We start from the raw sequence: 22,585 nt of genomic DNA, 5'->3' as shown, positions 1-22,585 counted from the left end.
ATTTCCCAGAAGGTGGACAATCACCAAAATATTATGATTATTTTATGATTATTTATTGCCTTCCACAGACCTGCCTCGATCAACTAAAACAGCATTAAAAAGAACATGAGATACATTTAAAAACAATACAGGGAATGGCAGAGACCCATTCATTCATCTGGAAAAGCTTGTTGTCTTCAGTAATGTCTTCAGTTGTTTACAGACGATGCAAATAGAGGGATATGTTAGCATCAAAACTTTGAACTTGGCCATAGCTCTTTTTAATGGGGTGGGTTTTTTTGCTCTGCTCCCTTTCAGATGTCTCCCCCCACCTCCCAGTCTCTGTTTAGCTTCTTGATCACAGAAACAAGACATAGATTGAGGCACATGAACAGGGCACGGCGTCTTCTAGAGGGTGTTTGGTGTAAACATGGCCTAATAAGGTTCGGTTTTGGGGAAAACCAAGCGTAGCTGTTTAGTCAAATATGTACAATTATCATCGAGACTTAATGAAATAAAAGAGACTGCTAATGTCAGCGCAACAGGTGAATAATGTCATAAGACATGGAAACTGTTCTGAGGAAAAGCTTTCTGTGTAGGAATTGGGGGGGAGGGGGTTTCCTGAAAGTTGGGTTCTGGATTTGAACTTTCCTGTGCTCTTTTTTTATTATTATTACCTTTTTTAAGCGTTTGCAGTGTTTTGCGTATACTATCCCTACAATCTGGGGATCTGTTGAAAAGGGATCAAAGATAAAACCTGAGCGAGTTTGGATTTTAGAATCCCCATGGTGCCCCTCCAAAACTGGTGTTTTGCAGGTGTATTTGTTAAAAAAAACAATCAAACATTGATAGAAGTCGAACTACATACTTATATAAAATCTATTAAAACCATATTGTTGGCACCCAAATGCCTCGAGAGACAATGGAGTGCACCCCCTGGGTTCAAGCCTGGATGGTGTGGATGGAGGTCCTGGGCTGCCCGGACAATAAGCCCCCCCCCCAGCCTCACTGATGTGGTCCAAAGGAAAGCAGAGAAATATGTTTGACACCAGCTTGGCTGCAGGAATTGCCGGAAGGAGGCATACCAGGTGTAACGAAATAACCCTAGGATGATATATTTGGTCACAGCCTGGATGTATAAGGGTTAGTGCATCTCCTACCCTGAGTTACATCACATGCTTGTGGGGGCGGGGTTACGAACATTCTAGGAGGAGAAAACGGCAGTTAGTGACAGTTGGGGGTCGGGGGTCGGCAGTGGGGAGAGTAGAGTGTTAGAGAGGGATGCAGGAGCTGTACTAACAAGTCTGGGTTATGTGAAAAGAAGATGATGAACTAAGAGTTTAAACAAATGAAACCATAAAGAAATATACATGTTCTCCAGTTAAATAAAGCTTCCATCTATGTTGTGTCAAATCGGATGTTCCTCCTTATTCCAGCAACGTACCTAAACTCAAAAGGGTGGTGACTGAAGAGGGGAGGTAAAACTGAGCCTGAGGAGCAGGTGGATAGTTTGCGTCTCAAAGTCACGCACAGAGGAGGCAAGTGAAGGGAAAGAGTGCCTTGCAGTGGCTAAAGTACTGAGGCAACAGCTGCTGAGGTGAACCTGAGTTGAGAGGGAAACCTTACTGAGGGCACAAGATTGTTCCTGTAATATTTGCCTGGAGTTTTTAAGGATACAGAGCCACGTTATTTGGAAAGCTGGAACTGTACTCTATGTACTGTACTAGCAAACCCATATAAAAACAGGGAGTTTATTTGGGAGAAAGAAGGAATAGTGGGTTGTTTGAACAATAACTGAATTCCTTCAGCACACTGTTAGTAATAGACATAGCTGCCAAGTTATCCCTTATTTTAAGGGATTTTCCCTTATGCTGAATAGGCTTCCTCGTGAGAAAAGGGAAAACTTGGCAGCTATGGTACCGGTAATAGAGAAGGGAGGATCGTCACACCAGGCGCCCTCCACCATCTTAGGGACTCCACTCCAGATTTGTGTAGGGTTTATTCCTTAGCCTTTTCCTCTCCCGAAGATCTCCCACAAGGCAGCGGGAGTTTAGGAGGATCGGATAATTACAATTATCCAGCCCTTTCGCATTAAAAGCAATCCGTTTCCCAAAGCCTGATGGAACAGGCAGATTCAGCGGGAAAGGACAGGGGCAAGCACTGATAGAAGCAAAGCAGCGCAACTGCCGGCAAACCTTTGCAGGCTAAGCAAAAAAGTGAGGTTGCGTCTAACCCAATACTACCTATCATGAAGGCACAACTGAAAGGATGCCCAGAGGCCTTTTCAGTGGGAGCCTCGAGCAAGGGAAGCATTGGGAAGGACTTGTTACCGAGTTGCTCTGGTCTTCCTTTCCCCCTCGCCTTGCCAAACTCTGGGAGCTGTTTGCTCCTTGGTTTTTGCTGCCCTATTCAGTGAGTTGCCTTTGAAGCCGATCCTGTAAAGATCCTGGTGACTTCTATTTGGTGGGGGGGGGGAGGCTGAGCCTCTCTCTGGCTTGCAGGGTGGAAAACTGAAGCTCAGCTTTGTTGCCCAGGCTTGACAGCATCAGAGCCGCCCTTTTTTCAATGCCTGCTCCTTTCAAAGTTTGTTTTGGAAGCGATGTGCTGCCACCTCCTTTTCTGTCAGCTTGCCTGTCGCTGCTTTGTTGAAGCTCCAGGCCTAAGGAAAATTCGCTATTTTTGCTACTTTTCAAATTTTCCTTCCAAGCTCCAAATAGGATAGAACAGCTCCCCTAAAAGTGGGGGGGGGGGGGAGAAAAGCCCAAGAGCATCGCAGTCTGCCTAAATTTCCTAATGTGCTTTGCACTTCCACTTGTCCTCACTGCTAAACACTTGTAAAACCGTCTCTGAGCACTGTTCGTATATTAAAAGATAAGCAGTTCTCGGCTGCCTACAGGCAAGCAGTTTAATAGACATGATGCAATGGATGGGGTCATGCAGTGATTAAAAAATAAAAAGCAGCTTCTTAGGGTAACCTGACACAGTGCATGTTCTTCTCTAATTTGTTACTTGTGTGTTTATTTAAGGCATTTTGCAAAAGGTTCCACGGTCCCCGGATAATCCAGTTAAAACAAGGAAGAGGGGCTGGTGACAGGAGTGGAGACGTTCTTGTAGGTATACAGGGCCGAGGGCTTGCACCATCACTTTGAATTGTGCTTGGAAACATACTGGGAGCCAAAGGAGGTCTTTCAGGACTGGTGTTATATGGTCTCGACGGCCGCTCCCAGTCACCAGTCCAGCAGCCGCATTCTGGATTACTTGTAGTTGTAGCTGTATGAACTTCTGCCCATTAAGCCTTGTTAAAAACTGAGGGTCTTTGCCCACAGAACGCGGCAGTTTTACTGCCTGCAAAGCCTTAAAAAACCTGCCGTCTGCTGACTTATTACCGTACTTGGCTGAAATGTATTTAAATTAGATTTGTAAAAGGTTTATTGCTTATATTAAGGAGGGGATGTTGTAATACTTTTGTAGCTCCAGATTTATTTTCTGAGCCTTTTGAGAAATATTCCACTTTCCAACATTAGTAAGAATGTCTCGAGATTCTTCCCGGGGTCTGGATTCCAACTGATAAATGATACCCTCGCTGGTGCCATTGCAAGACCATATTTTTCTCTTAAAAAAGAGTTCGTTTCCATTCCTTAAAAGGCAACAGAACTTTTAAGAGCACTTACAGTATGTGTGGGCAGAAACCAGTGTCTGTTCTTGCCCATTCTGCAGGAGAGGGCTGAGATCTGAGCTTCTGAAATAGCAGAAAGAGAACGGCAGGTGTGTTGGGATCCACATATCTAGCATGCTGACAGGTACAGGTAAAAGACTATAAGGCCAGACTGAAATCCTTACACTTAAGCATCTAAGAAGAACCTGCTGGATCAGGCCAATGGCCCATCCAGTCCAGCATCCTGTTCTCACAGTGGCCAACCAGTTGCCATTGGGAAGCCAGCAAGCAGGATCTGAGCACAAGAGCCCTATCCTGTCCTGCGGTTTATAGCCACTTGTGTTCAGAAACATTACTGCCCCCCAACTAGGGAGTAATAATGACTTGTAGCCATTGATAGCCTTTTCATCCCCAAATCCAATACTTTTTTTTTTAAAGCCATCCAACTGAGTAGCTATCCCCAACTCCTTTTGGGAGTGAATTCTGTAGTTTAACAACAGTGGTACCTTGGTTCTCAAACGCCTTGGTACTCAAAACAACTTGGAACTCAAACACTGCAAACCCGGAAGTAAGTGGTCTGGTTTGCGAACTTTTTTCAGAAGCCGAACGTGCTCCTTTTTGAGTGTTGTGCTTCTGATTTGAGTGCCACACTTCCGTTTTGAGTGTTACTCTGAGGTCTGTCTGTTTTTGCTATTTATGTGTTTTTGTGGCTCTTTTTCTGTTTTTGTGACTGTGTGGAACCCAATTCAGCTACTGATTGGTTGATTGATTGATTGATTGTGTGACTGCAGTACATTGTTTATTGCTTCCATTTTATGAATTTCATAGTGAAATTCATGCTAAATTGCTGTTTTAGGGGTTGTTTTTAAAAGCCTGGAACAGATTAATCCGTTTTGCATTACTTTCTATGGGAAACCGTGCCTTGGTTTTGGAATGGATTTCTGGAATGGATTAAGTTTGAGAACCAAGGCACCACTGTATATTATTTTCTTGATCTTCCAAGATTCCGTTTTGTTGGGTATCCACAAGTTCTAGGGTTATGAGAGAGAGGGAGGAAAACCATTGTCTATCTGCTTTCTCCATGCCCTGCATCATTTTAGAAATGTCTGCAATGTTGCCTCTTGATCCCCTTTTCGCCAAACTAAAAAGACCCAAACGCTGCATCCTTTCCTCATAGGTTTGTATAACCATAGATTCGTGCAATGAGCACAATTCAAAGTGTTGGTGCTGACCTTTAAAGCTGCCTCCGCCCAGTGTACATGAATGGGGTGTCTCCACCCCCATCGTTCAGCCCGGACACTGAGGTCCAGTGCCGAGGGCCTTCTGGCGGTTCCCTCAGTGAGAGAAGCCAAGCTACAGGGAACCAGGCAGAGGGCCTTCTCGGTAGTGGTGCCCACCCTGTGGAACGCCCTTCCATCGGAGGTCAGGGAGAAAACACTTAAAGGTTGTTTTCTGTTTGGGGAAGTTTTTAATCTGTGGTATTTTAATGTATTTTAATGTGTGTTGGAAGCCGCCCAGAGTGGCGGGGGGGACCCGGCCAGATGGGCGGGGTATAAATAAATTATTATTATTATTATTATTATTATTATTATTATTATTATTATTATATTGGCAGTTTTGTTTTCCAATTCTTTTCCTAATGATTCCTAGCCACACATTTGGCTGACATCTTCACAGAGCTGTCCAAGGTCTTGTTCCTGCCCAGGCACTTCCATTTTAGACCCTTATGAGCGTATATGTGAAATTAAGTTGTTTTTGTCCTGACATGCCTCACTTTTCACCTGTTTACATTGAATTGCATTTGATACTTTATCTCCCTTTCTCACCATTTGGAGAGATCCTTTCGGAGCTCTTCACAATCACTAAAAGACACATTTTTCTCTGTGGTTTTGACTAGGGCGTGCATTTTTGCAAGTGGCTTCTAATGTAATGCCTTTCTTGTACATTAAAATCAGTTAAGTGTGAGTTTTGAAGTATCTTGGGTATCATATTGTTCATATTGGGTTTTTTTAAAAAATAAATTTATTTATTTGGTTTTTGAGATTAAAATCTTACAGCCACACATACAACATAGAAACAAGATTCCAAAGAATCTCTTGGACTTCCCTTCTCCCATTTGTGGGTCCTATTGTTAATCATTTCCTCCTGCATCTTTTTTAATAACCCAATAATAATCATTTCCTCCTGCATCTTTTATAATAATCCAAATCTTTTACCTCTCCATTGTGTCCAAAATTCACCATTAAACTACAAGCGCCATTCCAATCCTGCTAACAATTTCAACTGTTTACAATGGTTTTTAAGAAAAGTTATGAATTTTCCCCATTCCTTATTAAAAATTGGGTCTTCCTGATTTCTGATTCTTCTGGTCATTTTAGCCCAGGCATAGGCAAACTCGGCCCTCCAGATGTTTTGAGACTACAATTCCCATCATCCCTGAACACTGGTCCTTTTAGCTAGGGATTATGGGAGTTGTAGTCCCAAAACATCTGGAGGGCCAAGTTTGCCTATGCCTGTTTTAGCCATTTCGGCATAATCCATCAACTTGATCTGCCGTTCTTTTCTGGCAGGGACTTTATCTTCTTTCCATCTTCATATTGTGTTTCAGTGCTTATGTTGTTTTGGATATTGTGAATCTTAGAAATTACACTGCTTTAAATGGGAACTGAACTGAACGTCTCCCCCATCCCTAGGTATAAGTCGGGCTATCAGGGACCATAATGCATTGTTACTGCATTGCATGGAAAAGGTTTCAAGCCCAGTCTGTAGCATCTCCAGGTAGGGGCAGGAAACACCCCGTCTGAAAACCAATCATTGTGGCAACACTGAGCAATGGCCTGACTCACTATAAGACAGCTTTTTATATCCTACAAAAAATACACCACCAGCATAGCAACATAATGTTGGCAGATGATGCTGCTCCATTTTGATGTCCTGCCAGTACGTATCACCCTAGACACTGACGTCAAATACATCTTTTAATCCCGTGCTTGGGAATCTGGGGGGAGAAGGGTTAAGGCTTTCCTCCTGCACCGTTACCCCCCTGAAAATCATCCTTCTGAAGGGACAGTAAATAGCAACTTCAGAGGTACAGTTTTCAGCCAGAAAACAAGGCCGGGGGTTATTTAACTCCTCTGCAGACCCACCTCCTGAATGGGGTGGGTTGAAGTCGGTGGAGGCTCCATGGATGATGATGATGATGATAATAATAATAATAATAATAATAATAATAATAATAATAATAATAATAATAATTTATTATTTATACCCCACTCATCTGGCTGGGTTTCCCCAGCCACTCTGGGGTGCTCCCAAGATAATATTAAAAACACAATAAAACATCAAACATTAAAAACTTCCCTAAACAGGGCTGCCTTCCGATGTCTTTTAAAAGCCAGATAGTTGTTCATTTCCTTGACATCTGATGGAAGGGTGTTCCACAGGGCGGGCACCACTACCGAGAAGGCCCTCTGCCTGGTTCCCTGTAACCTCACTTCTCACAGGGAGGGAATCACCAGAAGGCCCTTGGCGCTGGACCTCAGTGTCCAGGCAGAACAATGGGGGTGGAGACGCTCCTTCAGGTATACTGGGCCGAGGCTGCTTAGGGCTTTAAAGGTCAGCACCAACACTTTGAATTGTGCTCAAAAACGTACCGGGGGGGGGGGGCAATGTAGGTCTTTCAGGACTGGTGTTATATGGTCTCGGCTGCCACTCCCAGTCACTAGTCTAGCTGCCGCCAGGGCTGCTCTCCTGAGGATGACTAGCAAGGTGATTTGCTCCATCCTCCATTGGGGGGAGGGGGATAATTCTGCTGCAATTTGGATGGTGACAAAAAAGGAAACTCAGAATTCATCAGAAAACTCCCTGGGAAAATTGTTGGCTCGCGTAACACCCAGCTTGGGATTTAGAAAGGTCAAATAACCAAGGAGCATCTTTAAAAACTGGGCATGTGGTGGGGGCATGAATCTTCAGGGTGTCTCCCTTCTTTCCCATGACTTTACCTTCTGCGCAACCAGCGGCACATTGTTCCATGGGGGTAGAAAACCGAAGATGTCCAGAAAGTCAGTCGATCCATCTGAACAGCTTTCAAGACAAGAACAGAAGAAGTGATCTGAATGGCTGCTAACTGCTCCAACTGACTGGGCTTTCAGCTCAACCAGGGATCCTTTTAAACAACTCACCTGGCCTCCTAGGAAACAAAACATTCCGCAGGATTCCACAGCTGGTTGTGAGGTCAGAGCCTGGCCAAGGACTGGAGCCAATGGGCTCTGGGCTCCAGGAACACTCTCTCTGCCAGGCCCATGGCACCACTGGGCAACTTCAGGCAGCTGCCAAGCATCTGACCCACCTTCTTTCCCTCAGAGAATCCCGGGCACTGAAGATTACCTCTCATAGAGTTACAATTCCCAGCAGCTGAACAGGAACAGAAACAGAAACAGAAATAGTTTATACCCTATCCATCAGGCTGGGTTTCCCCAGCCACTCTGGGCAGCACTCAACAGAATATTAAAACAGAATAAAACATCAAACATTAAAAACTTCCCTAAACAGGGCTGCCTTCAGATGTCTTCTAAAAGTCAGATAGTTGTTTGTTTCCTCTAGTCATAAGTTCCATTTTGTCATTAATCTAAATTGAGAGGAAAATCAGCATGAAAAAAATGTATTTAAATAGATATATAAATGTATGTATGTATGTATGTATGTATGTATGTATGTGTGTATGTGTTTCACCTTTAATGCATCTTGGTATGTTCCTTGAGCCAAGAACTGTATCAGAAAATTTGGGGATGTATGACATCTGAAGGATAATTACATTAGCCTGGAAAGTGCAGATCAAGTCAGTTCACACCAGGAATTGCAGGAATTACATTTCTAACTCCACACCAAAGTCCTGATCTGGATCAGAGCCTCCCCCCCCCCTTGCATCTGAAATATACTTTTTCAAAGCCAACTGCGCAGTTGGTCACAGGCATCTCATGCAGTTTGGCTCTGAGATGGAGGAGAATTCGGTTCAGCACTTACCAAAACAATATGCAAATCAAACTGCAGCCATCCTTTGAAATTAGCCCTTCTTTGAATTTTGTGATGCGGTTCCAAATAGAAGTCTACAAAAATCCACACAGCAGAGAAAAGCGTGCAAGAAAAAGCATTTATCGGTGAAGTTAACATGCAAATAATGCCTTTCATTAAGAAAATCTGTTTGCCAAAATACATTAGAGAGAATTGCATACAAAAATGTGCATATAGGGAGAAATTTATGCTAAAATGCTGACCTAGCTTCATGAGGGTGTTTGTTTGTTTGTTTGTTTGTTTGTTTGTTTGTTTGTTTGTTTTGCAAACTGATGCAGAAATGTGGAGAACTGGACATAAGACTGGAAAAATCAGAAATTGAAAGAAACCAAAATGGGCAAATCTGTATATCTCTAGACAGGCCCAAGAGCACCAATTGAGCTACATGACAGTCATTTGAACCCTGTTTTTTCCCTACAGGTCACAGCCCAAACTTCTAGTGACAGAACCCTGCTCCCAGTTTGCACAAAGGCATGTGGGTGGTGTGTTTAGTCTACTGCAAGCCATTTCCTGGCCCTTTCCTCCCAGTGCACCGAGAAAGGTTTCATCAACATTATTTACTCTAGTTAAAATTATTGCACTCTGTTCTTTTGAGGGGCATATTTCTTCCGGACGTTTGTTTGCACTCCAAATCAACATCGAGTTACAGCAATGTTAAAAGCATTTAAATATTTTCACAAAGAGCAGGATTCAGCTATTAAAACAGGTTATTTTCAGCCAAGGGTGGATTGTTTTAGTCAACTAACAGACTAGGCGGCAATCGCCAATTGTCGCCATGACAATAATTGTATATTTTCAGCCAAATAGGCGAGCGTAAAACATCTCTGTTTATCTTATGTGTTCTCTGTAAATACCCAATGACGGGTAAAGGCCAAGAATGAGCTGGGTGTACCCTTTGTTGCCTCAACATTTGGGCAGTTCTAGGCTGTTGCTGATGTCTGGTGATGTGATGATGATGATGATGATGGTGATGATGGTGATGGTGATGATGGCAAGGTGATCATCATCTTGCCTACAAAGGTCCATATAGTTAAAGCTATGGTTTTCCCAGTGGTGATGTATGGAAGTGAGAGCTGGACCATAAAGAAGGCTGATTGCCAAAGAATTGATGCTTTTGAATTATGGTGCTGGAGGAGACTCTTGAGAGTCCCATAAGACTGCAAGAAGATCAAACCTATCCATTCTGAAGGGAATCAGCCCTGAGTGCTCACTGGAAGGACAGATCCTGAAGCTGAGGCTCCAATACTTTGGCCACCTCATGAGAAGAGAAGAATCCTTGGAAAAGACCCTGATGTTGGGAAAGATTAAGGGCACTAGGAGAAGGGGACGACAGAGGACGAGATGGTTGGACAGTGTTCTCAAAGCTACGAACATGAGTTTGACCAAACTGCGGGAGGCAGTGCAAGACAGGAGTGCCTGGCGTGCTATGGTCCATGGGGTCACGAAGAGTCGGACACGACTAAACACCAACAACAGGCTGTTGCTATTTTCAGGTGGGGTTCAACTACATAAAAGCAAAATCAGGTTGGACACAGTTAGGGTGGATTTAGCAGTCTTGTGCAACGTAACCATTTCCCTCCAAGATCAGACAAGGAACGTGATGGGGAAACGCTTTGGAAGTTGTGAGATAATATTTTCTCGGCTCAGTGTTGTCTAACCTCCCTGCAACCAAATCAGGATGAATATTCAATAAACGGATCAGGCAGAAGTGGTCGGAATCCACCACACATACACCTTTGGCATTTTTCCATTTAATGCAAAGGAAAGCATGGTCAAAACAGCAAGGACCTGGAATGCAGAGAAATGATCCCTTATTAATATAAAACAGCCACGCTCACTTCTCATAAATGCATTCAACAGCCAAGACACTGAGGTCCAGCTCCAAGGGTGAGAAGTGAGGATACAGGGAATAGAGGGCCTTCGTATTAGTGGCACCCGCCTTGTGGAAGGCCCTCCCATCAGTTGCCAGAGAGATTATTATTATTATTATTATTATTATTATTATTATTATTATCATTATTATTATTATTATTATTATACCCCGCCCATCTGGCTGGGTTTCCTCAGCCACACTGGGCGGCTCCCAACAGAAAATTAAAAACATGATAAAACATCAAACTTTAAAAACTTCCCTAAACAGGTCTGCCAGAATGGAGGTGCGGGGACAGAACCACTCATATAGGCCTGTTGACTATTGCACAAGTACCATCTTGCTTGTCTTGTCAGCCTCTGCTGAAGACTTTCCTCTTTCACCAAGCCTTCTGAGATCTTTCTTAGTTGGCATCACTATTGTTGTCACTAGAATTGTTGCTAATCCCTAGAATTGTTGGTAAAATGTTTTAATTTTTTTAATCACTCCAATGAGATGAGCAGGATATACATAAATAAGCACATGCAGGCAGTTTAGCACAATCAGCTGGCAATTGTGGACAGGCCCCATTTTCTATTGGTAAACAACTACACAACTTTCCAAAGGCAGCCCTGTATTGGGAAGTTTTTAATGTCTGATACTTCATTATGTTTCTGTATATTATCTTGGAAGCCGCCCAGAGTGGCTTGGGCAACCCAGTCAGATGGGTGAGGTATAAGTAATAACATTATTATTATTATTATTATTATTATTATTATTATTATTATTATTATTATTCCCATTTATGAATTTAACTTCTCTGCAAAGCCCCAAGTGTTGGACATTTTGTGGTTATTGAATGAATGCAAGGAGGTGATCCAGAGCTCATCTTGCATTCTCCTCTCTTCTATAAGCAATTTACATCTGCCAATAGCTTATGCCTAGCATCCTAAATATGCGAGAAAACCACTAGCCTAACAGATGTTCCAAATGCACACAGCTCACAGTACAAGGGTTCAAGTCTTCTTTTCATATCTAGGAATAGAAACCCAGGACTTGCTTGGTGCATCGCATTTTTCTGCATACGTGCAGGATCTGCATTTATTAAAAGCATATTTGCATGCAGATACTATAGTCGAGCCCCACTCGCCCCTCCCCAGATTGGCAACAATTTGGTACGTTCTCTTCTTGCCATCTGGAAGTAAATATTTTGAGAATCTTGCAGATGCTCACAGAGTTTGCATTTACAATCTGAGGTGGGAGAGAGGAGGAAGACATTTTAAGAAGATTCCATTTCAAGATGAGAATTTTAAGACGACTGCGTATTATTTCTGTTCTTTCTATAATTATGCAGGCACGGTAGCGCCTGTGTCAATGATAATTCTGAGCGTATGCACTTTCTGAGCTTTTGGGCTTCGTCGCAGCTGATGAAAGTCCAGGCCAAAATGTACACAGATTGTAAGGACGGGAGTATAGAAAAATATGCCTGTAGCCCTGGGATGAGGAGTCTGTGGTCCTCCAGGTGGTGTAATAATAATAATAATAATAATAATAATAATAATAATAATAATAATAATAATAATTTATTATTTATACCCCGCCCATCTGGCTGGGTTTCCCCAGCCACTCTGTGCAGCTTCCAATAAAATATTAAAATACAATGGTCTGTTAAACATTAAAAGCTTCCCTAAACAGGGCTGCCTTCAGATGTCTTCTAAAAGTCTGGTAGATGTTTTTCTCTTTGACATCTGGTGGGAGGGCGTTCCACAGGGCGGGTGCCACTTCCGAGAAGGCCCTCTCCTTGGTTCCCTGTAACTTGGCTTCATGCAGCGAGGGAAGTGCCAGAAGGCCCTCGGCACTGGACCTCAGTGTCCGGGCAGAACGATGGGGGCGGAGACGCTCCTTTAGGTATACTGTTAGGCCACACCCAGTCACCAGTCTAGCTACTGCACTCTGGGTTAATTGTAGTTCCCGGGTCACCTTCAAAGGTAGCCCCACGTAGAGCACATTGCATGACTAACTTAGGCCCATTAATTTCAGTTAAGTTTACTCTTGGGTGCGATTTTTTGTAGTCGTCTTTGTCGTGTTCGACTCTCCGTGACTGCATTAACCAGAGCATGCCTTGGAAACTCTCACTTTCTTCTCAAAACTTCTCCTTTTTATGTCCATGGAGTTTTCTTGGCAAAATACTGGAGTGGTTTGCCAGTTCCTTCTCCAGATGGATCACATTTAGTCTAAACTCTCAGCTTTGACCTGTCCGTCTTGGGTGGCCCTGCACGGCATAGCTCACAGCTTCTTGGAGTTATTCAAGCCCCTTTGCCATGACAAGGCAGTGATCCATGAAGGGGCTGAGTGCAATTAGCATTGGATAAAAACCATTAGCCATAGCCCTACCTTGACCGAACCCAATTGCCGTTGCTAGTGCAGTGCTGAGAACATGGCAAAAAGTTGTAAGGTTAGGATCGTCTGATTGAAACTAATTAGCATTCATGGTTGGCGCACACCATTTATTAATGGCAGCAGTTGTTTCTTTAAAAAAAAAAGAAAAGAATTTCCCTCATTGTTTTAAGATTGTCAAAGATGTGCTGAAGATGAATCATTTCAACAATAGCTGGGCTATTTTAGAATTAGCAGGCAGTAAACACAAAATTGGCCTCTCCATTTGAATTCTCCAGGCAGAACTTTGCAGCTGCGTTGGAGACGCAAAGAACAGCCGGTGTCTGAAGCTTATCAGCTTTCTTAAAGAAGTTGCAAGGGCACTTCTGTGCATACTATTCTCAAGAGGGATTTGCAAGGCAAGGGGGTGAGCTCTCCATCCCTAAGGGGCATTGAAGCAGGGTCTGCACAGCCGTCGGACTGGGAGACTCGAATTGCATCCTGCATTGCAGCTCCCACATTCCCAGCTGTTTTTAACGTCTGATTTGATCAGTGCTCTATTAATAATTGTTTTGCGGGAATTCGGGAACTCACTCCTGGCTTGGAAACATTTTAGGTGCTTCTGACAGAAGCAGTGCCGTGTTGCGACTTCTTGGATAGCCTCACAAACACACCCCACCAGGCTGCTTCCCAGACCCAACTCCTCCTAGCAGACCCAACACAGCTACCTGCCATTCAACAGTGACTCCCTGTGACCAAAACAGACTTCTCCTCTCAACAAGCAGGGTCAACATGCTGTCTGTGACAGGCTTTTGGCCCGTTCTGCTGCTTCAGAGCCAATTCTCACCGCCTACTGCAGCTTTTTTTATTTTTACTTCTCCAGAAGCTTTCGCTGCTCTTTGAAGAGGAGGGAGAACATATGGCTCGAAGAGCCAATGTATTCGCGCCCCCCCTATCCTTCTGCAACACTAGCATAGTTCAAACTAGGGGTGGATGGATCTGTGAATTTCAGTTATCTCTCAATTTCTCAGTTTTCCACATTTCCAGATCAGTTTTTTTGAAAGTAGTAGAGCAAAGGGCTCAGAAGCAAAAGGACCTCAGCGCCACCCGTAGGAGAGAAGCTGACAAATGAGGAAATGTGGAGAAAAGGGGGCGGAGATTCACTCAGGGCAATGCCACAATTCCAAGAGGCTGCATTTCCAAGCCTCTCTCTGTAAATAATGAATAAAAAGCAGTTGGTAAGAACTTTTCCTTGTCTTATCCATTCCTGGCAACCAGGCCTGGATCTTCTGCCACCTGACAAAAATCTGTTCTAATAATAATTATAAAATACAAAACAATGTGGATATAGATTTGTTGTTGTTTAGTCGTTTAGTCGTGTCCAACTCTTCGTGACCCCATGGACCACAGCATGCCAGGCACTCCTGTCTTCCACTGCCTCCCGCAGTTTGGTCAGACTCATGTTCGTAGCTTCGAGAACACTGTCCAACCATCTCGTCCTCTGACATCCCCTTCTCCTTGTGCCCTCCATCTTTCCCAACATCAGGGGCTTTTCCAGCAAGGTGGCCAAAGTATTGGAGCCTCAGCTTCAGGTGATGTCTCTGCTTTTTAAGATGCTGTCTAGGTTTGTCATTGCTTTTCTCCCAAGAAGCAGATATCTTTTAATTTCGTGACTGCTGTCACCATGTGCAGTGATCATGAAGCCCAAGAAGGTAAACTCTATCACTGCCTCCATTTCTTCCCCTTCTATTTGCCAGGAGGTGATAGATATAGATATAGATTAGATATAGATATACAGATATAGATAGATTTAGTAAATGGTACTTTGAACTGTGAAATGTTCATTGCAAATTATTCAAAGATAACTTCCCTCCTTTCTCTCTTTTCTTCTCTCCCCCTTTCCCATCCCCCCCACTCACCCACCCCGCCCACTACCCTTAGGTCCCGAAAGCTTCAGTTCAAAGAGCCTTGCGCTGCAAGCCCAGAAAAAGATATTGAGTAAAATGGCCACCAAGACCATGGCTAACATGCTGATTGATGATACCAGCAGCGAAATCTTCGACGAATTATACAAAGTGACCACGGAGCACATGAAGAACAAGAAAGAATCCCACAAAATCATGAGGGACTTGATTAAAGTGGCCATCAAAATTGGGATCCTCTACCGAAACAATCAGTTCAATTCCGAAGAGCTGGAGATTGTCGAGAAGTTCCGCAAGAAGCTGAACCAAGCAGCCATGACGATTGTTAGCTTTTACGAGGTGGAGTACACTTTCGATAAAAATGTCCTCTCGGAACTCCTGAACGAGTGCAAAGACCTTGTGCATGAACTCGTGGAACGGCACCTGACAGCCAGGTCTCATGCGCGAATCAATCACGTCTTCGACCATTTCGCAAATGTGGAGTTCCTCACTGCCCTCTATAGCCTTGATGGGGAATGCCGACCACACCTCAAAAAGATCTGTGATGGAATCAACAAACTGCTAGATGAGAAAGTCCTTTGAAACTTTGCCCTTTCTTAAAAACAAAACAGCAACTACACAAGTTTCAGTTAAGAAATGTAACCAGAGAATTGGGACCAACTATTAGCTTCCTGGGCATAATCCCAAAAGAGAATAGCCTGGTTTGCACACTAAACCATGGTTTGTTAAACTACAGTTTCTTTAACCATGGCTTAGTATTATGCATGACCCCAGCAGCTTAACTATGGTTTATTAACTATGGTTAAAAGTTGCTTGTTAATCAAGGTTTGTAGTTGGCTTATAAACCATGGTTACTGTAAACCATAGCTCAGTGTTACATGTGAACCCAGCTCAACACCTCCTCCTTAATGCTGCTTATGGAGTCATCACCGCTCAAAAGGCACAGAGCTGTAACTAAATAGCAGCTCTTCTGGGCTTGTGTCTCTTTGATGGAGGGATGTAATAAACTAAGGCTTAAGCGGCCATCTGCCAGATGTTTCCACTTTAATTATGGTTTTATTAATGACGGTTAGTGTTAACCGTGGTTTAACATTTAGCATTAACCATGGTTTAGTGTTATGTGTGAACCAGGCCATTCCAGAGCATTTGCATTCATTTTGTAATGGAAAGCAAAGCAAGCCCAACACTTCAGACCACAAATAAACTGAGCATTTTCTGATGAAAGGCCATTTGTGATGGGGAAGGAAATGATTACATACCATGATCTCAATATTGCTGTGTTGTGGATACAGTTTGATGTGCCAAAAATGAAACCTGAAGTTCCATGCCATTGAGCAAACATGCCCACATTTATATTGCAGAAGAACGAAACCCATGAGGTGAAGTGGAAAGAATGGGCTCTGAATATCATTTTTTAAAAAAACAACTGAAAATCTCCTCTTTTTAGCACATGATCCAAACAGAGAATAGTTCCATATGCCAGGAATGAGGGCAAAGCACAACAAAAGCAGGAAAATTGCTTCTCTTATGGTGAAGCAATACCAAGAAAGGGATGAAAAAGTTGTGCCAATCTCTTAAAGACTTTTAAAGGGGGTGCTGCAGAAAGATTGTGCAGATTCTGCGCTGTCAAAGCTATTATTCATAAGGGTATGCATTGGCTGGGGGGGGGGTGTGAAGAAGAAGATGGTGAACTGGGGTGATTTTGGGGCTCGTCCCTCCACTCCTCCATTTAAGCATTATGCCAGTAACACACACATCCCGGCAGTTGAATCAGAGTCCCCACAATGCCTGTTGTTTCTGTTCAATCAGTGGCGGAGCTTCATGCTCCAGCACTGGGGGGGGGGAGAGCAGGTGGGGGCGTGGCTGGCACGCATCCTGGGGGCGTCGCCCGCTGTCCGCGGGGGCATGATGCAGCACCTGCGGGGGCATGGCGCCCAGCGTGGGCAGGGGAACAGCCGTGATGGCACCCCACCGGGACCACGCTGCCAGGGGCGGCACAGTCCCCCCCTGCCCCCCTCTTCCTCCGCCAGTGTGTACCATATACATCTCTGTATTTTCCCATATATATATATATATATATATATATATATATATATATATATATGTTTCTCTAGGTCCTTGGGCTTTGCAAGAAATGAGGCTGTCCAAAATGTTGCCCGAAGAGCTCATGATTGTTGCTTGTCAAAGCATAGAAATGGATACTCATTTTTAAAAGCTTCATTAAAATAAAACTTTTTAAAAAACCCTTCAATCCTCTGCCTTAAACTGGATGGCAACCAATATCATTGAAGGCCTGTATCCACTAGCAATGGATGGATCCGTCTCTTTCTGATCCTTGGTCGGTTTGCACGGTTTGGCTTATCTGTTCCATCCCATTTCCATATTAATCTGCAAAAGGTATAAGTGCCCTGGTGGATCAGGCCCAAGGCCCATCTGCTCCAGCATCCTTTTCTCACGGCCACCAACCAAACGCTTATGGAAAGAAAGCCCACTAGCAACAGCAGCACCCCCCACTGCTCCCCCAGCAACTACCATTCAGAGCCATGCTGCCTCTCACTGTGGTGAGTGAACATAGCCGTTGTGGCCAATAGCCAAATTCCTCCATGAATTTGTCCAGTCCTCTCTGCAAGCGGTCTGAGCTGGTGGCCTTCGCTACATCTTGTGGAAACAAATTTCGTAATTTTAACTATGCAGTCGCTTTCTTTTGTCAGTCCCAAGTCTTCCAAAAATTGTTGGATGGCCCCGAGATCTAGTATCCACTTTCTATATGCATAATCTTCTGTCCCACTATCTTGACTTCCCTTTTACTCGTCATTTTCTCTAAGCTAGAAAGTCCCTAACATTACTCTCTGTCCTCATAGCGGAGCTGCTTCAACCCATTTTGGGTTGCTCCTTTCTAGCTCTCTAATATCCTTTTTGAGGCGTAGACAGCAGCCAGAGCTGTATACATCAAGCCATATATTTGACAATGTGTATTTTGATATCATATTGACCATTTGATCTACAACCCTAATGATTCCCCAACACGGAATTGACCTTTGTCATAGCAGCATCTTTGTCAAGCAATCCACTGTTGTCTTGTTCCTGATCATTGGGACATCTGCCTGAAAACAACTCCAGGGGTGGCTTCTCCCATTCCCACCTTCTTACAGCCATCTCCTTGCTTGCTTGGAGAGCTGGCAGGTGAACAAGAGAGGCGGCAACACCAGCGAGAGGAGCAACAGTGTATGCCTGGTGTGATAACAGAGGAGCCTCTGAGGGGATGGGATCTTGATCGCTGCCTACCGAATCCAACAAAACACTTTCCACCCTTGACATAATCATAGCTAGCTACGTCATTCATTTGTGGCCCTAGTTCAGGAGTGGGGAATCATGGGACTCTCCCCAAGCCCCACCCCCATGTGAGCCACACCTCATTTCCACAGGCTGCAACCCCTTGCCAGCCTTCTTTGCATCGCTATCGAGTGGTTTTTGCTCGTGCCCTTGAGCTCTGATGATGATCACACTTGCTTGTCTGACTGGATGATAGAAAGTGGTGTGTAGATGCGGGTGACGCTGTGGTCTAAACCACTGAGCCTCTTGGGCTTGCCGGTCAGAAGGTTGGCGGTTCGAATCTCTGCAAGGAGGTGAGCTCCTGTTGCTCTGTCCTAGCTTCTGCCAACCTATAATAATAATAATAATAATAAATTTTATTTATACCCTGCCCTCCCCAGCCGAGACCAGGCTCAGGGCAGCTAACACCTAGCAGTTTGAAAGCACATCAGTGCAAGTAAATGGTGGCAGGAAGGTAAACGGTGTTTCTGTGCACTCTGGTTTCCATCACGGTGTTCTGTTGCGCCAGAAGCGGTTTAGTCCTGCTGGCCACATGACCTGGAAAGCTGTCAGTTGACGAACGCCGTCTCCCTTAGCCTGAAAGCGAGATGAGCACTGCAACCCCAGCCTTTGACTGGACCTACCGTAATCGTCCAAGGGTCTTTAACCTTTTACCTAAAAGCTAATCTAACGTAAGAAACAAATAAATTGTTACTTCACCCATTTTTGCCTCTGGTCCCAGCCCACCACTGGCATATGGCTGCCTCCCTCCCAGAAGATTACTTGGGAGGGTTGGGAAAGGTTCCCTGCCCCAGCCCAAGAATGAGAGACTGAGGGAAAAAAGAGGGGGGAGAAATGAAAGGAAGCAACAGCACCAGGAGCTACCATAGCTTTCCTGGCTCCAGCCCTGCTAATCTGTTAGACCCTTCAGGCCTGTGTACTGCTTAAATCTTTAGTCTGATAGGACATGGCCTCGCGGTGCTGTTCTTTCCTTTCAGGAAATCACTGTAAGGTCACAATGAACACTCTGATCCAAGTGTTGATCATGTATTACTGAAAAGATACTTAAAAACTGTGTTCCCTCCTAGAAATTCCAGTACATGAGAGTATATAGGAGAATGGAAAACACCTTACTGCACAAACCTCAGGAGGGGTGCAAGAAGGAATCCTGATTTCTTCTGCCTTCTGCTCTGCTGCAATTTGTCATCCACCTGGCAAAATTGCGTAAGTTATGTAATTGTGTAAGTTACGTTGCCCTTACATTATTCCACCCCGTTCATTGCAGTGTAAAGCAGGAAGGGGCACAATCAGTTATGCACGGTTCGCAAGCAGAAAGCGAAAACAGCAGCAAAGGTCAATGGCATTCACTGGATTGTTTCCAATTTTGGATAGGGAGCGAAAAGCGAGCGTTGGCGATTTTTGCTCCCATTTTTGTTTTCGTCGGAATTCTCCGACATCCCTACTCAAATATAAGTTTCACTGGGTTCAGCTGGGCTTACTCCCAGGTAAGTGGGTGTAGAATGGCTGCTTAAGAAACTACAAAGGAGTACTGCCACATAGCAGCAGAAACATAACAATTGTTTTCTAAGACTAAACCCAGTTTCTATTCTGGCAACCAGAAGAGTAAAATCCACAATGACGTTCCCTCCTGCTGCCTTTGATGAGATTGCCCATGACTCACTTGTCTCTGGTAGCTTCATTGGGCAGTTTCCATTTTGCATCCGTGTCCATTCATTGGATAATGTAATTTGGGGAAGAAGAGCAGCTCTTTGCCAAATCAGAGAAATACAAAGAGGAATTGGCTTGTTTTGCACGTAACACTAAACCATGGTTTAACATTAGGGGAATGAGCAGGTGTGAGCCTCAGGCTCCCACTTCTGTACACCTGCCAAGAGATTCGAAACCTCTGGTTTCTGTTGTTCACTGATCATAATTAACATTACATCTAAACAGGACAAATTCTGGTTAGTTAAGAGTATGTTTATTTTAATTTTCAAAAGATTTTTATTAAACCAGGACAGAAATTATACATCCAAGGTAATCACCAAAATAATTTTTAAAAGGAAAGGCAGGATAAAATATCACTTTGAAAACTGTTGTTTCACAGATGTGTCAAAATAAATTTGGCTCAGTGACTCACTGCAAAACTGTCCCAAAATCTAGAGTACCAGTTGGCCTGTTGTTTTAAGAAACCATAGCTTAAACCAGGCATCCCCAAACTGCGGCCCTCCAGATGTTTTCGCCTACAACTCCCATGATCCCTAGCTAACAGGACCAGTGGTCGGGGAAGATGGGAATTGTAGTCCAAAACATCTGGAGGGCCGAAGTTTGAGGATGCCTGGCTTAAACTAAGCAGAGTTCTCCCTTTTTGAAGGCAACAGGAAACTGCACTTAGTGAAAAATAGAAGTGGACGCTGCTTCTCGAGGGGTGTGAAAGACTTAGGCATGTTTGTGTAACACAACTATGGTTTGGTGCTGTGTGCAAAATGGGTCATTATCCGTTACTCAATCTGACCATCCTATACACTGTGATCAGCAACCTGAGACCCTCCACATGGTGACAGTGGTGAACAGTGCCGCTTGGCTGCCTAGGGCGGCACCCCCTGGGGGCGGGGCGTCGCTCTGCAGTGCACATGCATCGTGATGTCACTATGCACGACGCGCACGCCAGGACAGACTGCGCATGTGCAGACATGCGGAGTCTGTCCGGGTTGCCGGCACGCTCTTAAGCAGAGTGCCACCGCCCGGCAACCCGCTCTGCTTCTTCCTGCTCAGGCGGAGGAGGCGAGGGGCGGGCCGGGGGCCAGGGGTGCTGCCCCTGCGCTGCCCCCGCCAGAGTGGAGCTAGTATGGAGCTAGAGGCGGTCCGCCCCCTACGCCCCTCTCTTCCTACGCGCCTGCATGGTGATGGACTTTCATTATCCCAGACCATTGGTCAAGATGGCTGGAGCTGATGGAAATGGGCTCCAACAATAGGTAGGAAGCCAATTTCCCCAGCAGTGACACAAGGAGGCTGCTCTAGGGAGGAAGCACAAAAAGGAGAGATGTTTCTATTTTGCACACATTGAGCTTCAAATCTGGTGCATTTTTTTAAAGGAAACAGCCAAATGTCTTGTTATTTATATGTATAAAAGACTTGAGTAGCCTTTGAAAGGGAGGTGAAAATATTACACGTGTCTCATGCTGGTATATGCTATATATTCATCGTTTACTTTTATATTGGTGGGTTAACATGCAAAACAATCATTTCAGTAGTGTTTGAGTCAGACTCAAAAAGTGTGCCATGTGTTTATCAGAAATTATCATTAAATGATTTGTGATTAAACTATTTGTCCTTTGGATATTTTTTTATCTGCTGCAGTTATTGCCTCTAACCTTCTTTGCAGGGTTATTTATTTTTTAAGTACAGTGGTACCTCGGGTTACAAACGCTTCAGGTTACAAACGCTTCAGGTTACAGACTCCGCTAACCCAGAAATATTACCTCGGGTTAAGAACTTTGCTTCAGGATGAGAACAGAAATCGTGCTCCGGCGGCGCGGTGGCAGCAGGAGGCCCCATTAGCTAAAGTGGTGCTTCAGGTTAAGAACAGTTTCAGGTTAAGAACGGACCTCCGGAACGAATTAAGTTCTTAACCAGAGGTACCACTGTACTGTGGTACCTTAGTTCTTGAACTTAATCCATTCCGGGAGTCCATTTGAGCTTCCAAAATACGTTCACAAACCACAACACTTACTTCCGGGTTTGCAGCATTCAGGAGCCGGTCTGTCTGACAACTAAGCCATTCGAGAACCAAGGTATAGTTAAAATCAGAACTGTACGCAATATCTCCCTTTCTCTAAAAGCTCGTTTCTATCCAAAGAACCATCTTCTCCAACATGAGCTGCCAAAAACTTAACCACTGCACACATAGATCCTGTTAAAATCCTTCTACTGGCTGAAGCTCAACTGGCCATGACTACAAACAGGGCCTTTTCAACTGTGACTCCCCATCTGTGCAATGTCTCTTCCAGGGAGGGTCAGCTGGTGCCAACCATGATGTCATCTTGTCACCTGGTGAATTCCTTTTTTCTTTTTTGCCAGACCTTCCAGCATGGTTTTATTATTTCACCTATTCTTACGGGGCTTATTGCTATGTTGCATTGCACTGCCTTAAGGAAGCTGCCTTCTAATGAGTCAGACCACTGATCTATTTCACTCCATTATTGTCTATACCAGGCATCCCCAAACTGCGCCCCTCCAGATGTTTTGGCCTACAACTCCCATGATCCCTTGCTAACAGGACCAGTGGCCGGGGAAGATGGGAACTGTAGTCCAAAACATCTGGAGGGTCGAAGTTTGGGGATGCCTGGTCTATACCAACCAGCAGTGGATCACCAAGGTTTTAGACTGAAGCCTTTTCACTTTTTCATCCCTAGCTGGAGA

General features: G+C 44.3%; 1 protein-coding gene across 1 annotated transcript in view; it reads left to right on the top strand.

Annotated features, from left to right (window-relative positions):
- Nucleotides 1-16,687, top strand: part of TNFAIP8L3 (TNF alpha induced protein 8 like 3) — a 56,281-nt gene extending 39,594 nt beyond the window's left edge. The window contains exon 2 of the mRNA XM_035132144.2: nucleotides 14,871-16,687. Coding sequence (XP_034988035.1) covers nucleotides 14,871-15,433 — 563 coding nt within the window. The 3' untranslated portion in view covers nucleotides 15,434-16,687. The remainder of the gene's footprint in view (nucleotides 1-14,870) is intronic.
- Nucleotides 16,688-22,585: the final 5,898 nt, after the last annotated feature.

The sequence above is a fragment of the Zootoca vivipara genome, chromosome 14 (genome assembly GCF_963506605.1).
Source record: "Zootoca vivipara chromosome 14, rZooViv1.1, whole genome shotgun sequence".
NCBI lineage: Eukaryota > Metazoa > Chordata > Lepidosauria > Squamata > Lacertidae > Zootoca > Zootoca vivipara.
The sequence above is the reverse complement of the archived record's forward strand: the minus strand, read 5'-3'. Positions and strand labels throughout refer to the sequence as shown.